At 56.1% G+C, this 2,129-nt stretch overlaps 1 protein-coding gene across 1 annotated transcript; it reads left to right on the top strand.

Moving 5' to 3' along the window:
• The first annotated feature begins 1,048 nt into the window (after positions 1-1,048).
• LOC125286853 (uncharacterized protein K02A2.6-like) lies at positions 1,049-1,864 on the top strand. The gene is made up of 2 exons (XM_048232163.1): positions 1,049-1,093; positions 1,219-1,864. Exons 1-2 carry the CDS (start codon positions 1,080-1,082, stop codon positions 1,862-1,864), a joined length of 660 nt encoding a protein of 219 aa, XP_048088120.1. The 5' UTR covers positions 1,049-1,079.
• The last annotated feature ends 265 nt before the right edge of the window (positions 1,865-2,129 follow it).

The raw sequence follows: 2,129 nt of genomic DNA, 5'->3' as shown, positions 1-2,129 counted from the left end.
GGTGGTAACGGGAGTGGCCTATCCCCACCACGGTGAAAGAAGTCCGCTCCTTCTTGGTTTTGCCGGATACTACCGGGACGCTTCGTGGCCCCAGGGTTCTCGGGGTGGGCTGTCCGCTGAACAACCTGCTCCAGGAACAGAGGGGGGCAAGAAGACTGCCGCCATAACCTGGACACCAGTCTGCCAAACTGCCTTTGAGACATTGAAAGGCCCTCCTCCAGGCTCCGGGTTCTGGCCTATGCAGACTTTAAGGCTCCCTTTCGGCTTTACACTGACGCTAGCTTCCAGGGCCTAGGGGCAGTGCTAGCTCAGGTGCAAGAGGGGAAAGAGCGGGTAATCGCGACGCCAGTCGCAGCCTTCACCCAGCCGAGAGGAACGACAAGAATTACAGCTCCTTTAAGCTGGAATTTCTTGCATTAAAGTGGGCGGTAACTGAAAAGTTTAAGGATTACCTCTGGGGGGCGTCCTTCAAGGTCTTCACGGATAATCGGCCCATGACCCATCTCCAAACAGCAAATCTGGGGGCGACAGAACAGCGTTGGAGCTCTGCTATAGACCTGGGTCTTCACACCAGAATGCAGACGCCTTGTCCCGGGTGCCGGTAGAAGTCAACAGCCACCTAGTTGAGGCCCAAGTCCTTCCCCGACCCCCAGATGGACAGGACACCAGGGGGTCCCCTGAGGTGGACGTTCCTCAGGGGAAGTGGACTGCTCTTCAAGAAGCCGACCGAGACCTTAAGTTGATACGCCAGTGGAAAGCCGAAAGTAAGTCACGTCAAGAGCTGGACCCACAACCCCTCACATCCAGTGGACGGAGGTTGCTAAGAGAATGGGAGCGCCTACAGCTGTGTGACGGGGTGTTAGTCCGGGCCAGTCGGGACCCGATGACAGGACAGCCTCTGACTCCAGCAATTGTGCCAGCCAAGGTTCAGCGGGAGTTGTGGACATCATACCACCAGGCTTTTGGCCATGCCCGGGGTCAGCGAATGGTGCAAGCCCTCCGAAGTCGGGTTTACTGGGATGGCATGGCTTAAGATTCTGGGCAATGGGTGGCTGAGTGCCGGCAGTGTGTGCTTGGACATGCAGGACCAGAGGTGAGGGCTCCCCTCCATCCAGTGGTGAGTCAGTACCGCTTGAGATCCTGGCCTTGACTATCTCTCTTGGGGCGGGCCAATGATGCATATCCTTACATACTTGTGATTACTGACCTGTTTTCCAGGTATGCAGTGGCCATCCCCACAAAAGATCAGACGGCCCAGACAACCGTGAAGGCTCTGTGGAGGTATGTCATCCAAGTGTTTGGTTGCCCTGAACGTATCTTAACAGACAGAGGGGGGGCTTTTGAATCTGAGCTCCTGAAGGAGCTGTGCCATGTGTATGGATGCACAAAGAGCCGCACAACCCCATATCATCCACAGGGCAATGGGGCTTGTGAGCTGTTTAATCAGACCCTCTTGGGGCTATTGAACACGTTAGACCAGGAGGGCCAGACGCGGTGGGTGGAACAGTTGCCATATTTGCTACAGGCTTACAACAACACCCCCCATAGTTCCACAGGCCTTGCTCCCTTTTATGTCTTGTATGGGAGACATGCTCGGCTGCCAGTGGACATGGCCATGGGGATCTCCCCACCTCAGATACGGGGCTCCATCGATGGGTGGGTGGAACGCCACCAGAGACAACTAGTTACGGCCTATAGGCAGGTGCAGGGGCATAGCAAACGCCGGCAAGAGTTGGATCAACAGCGTTACAACCGACGGGCCAAAGCTCATCCCCTGGTGCCAGGGGAAAGGGTCCTGTGTAAGAACTTTAGGAGGAGGGGTAGGGGGAAGTTGGGGCCGTACTGGGTACAACAACAGTACTGACTGTTGTTGTCAGTCAGCTCAACCCAGAACAGCCTGTGTACGTGATACGTCCTGAAGGCAAGGAAGGCCCCACACGTACAATCCACCGAAACAATCTGCGCTCTTGTCCTGGGGGTTGGCCATTGAGCAGTGAAGTGGGAAAGCCAGGAAGGGTGGCTTCGCAGGAGGGGGTAGGGTTCTGGCCTGTGAATCTTCAGTATATGAGGCACCCAGTCCCTTCCCAGAACCCACTAGGGGTAAGCAAACCTGGCCCAAGTTCAGTGCA

This window comes from Alosa alosa, chromosome 21, assembly GCF_017589495.1.
Source record: "Alosa alosa isolate M-15738 ecotype Scorff River chromosome 21, AALO_Geno_1.1, whole genome shotgun sequence".
Lineage (NCBI taxonomy): Eukaryota > Metazoa > Chordata > Actinopteri > Clupeiformes > Clupeidae > Alosa > Alosa alosa.
Note: the sequence above shows the minus strand (reverse complement) of the source record. Positions and strands in the feature narration are given on the sequence as shown.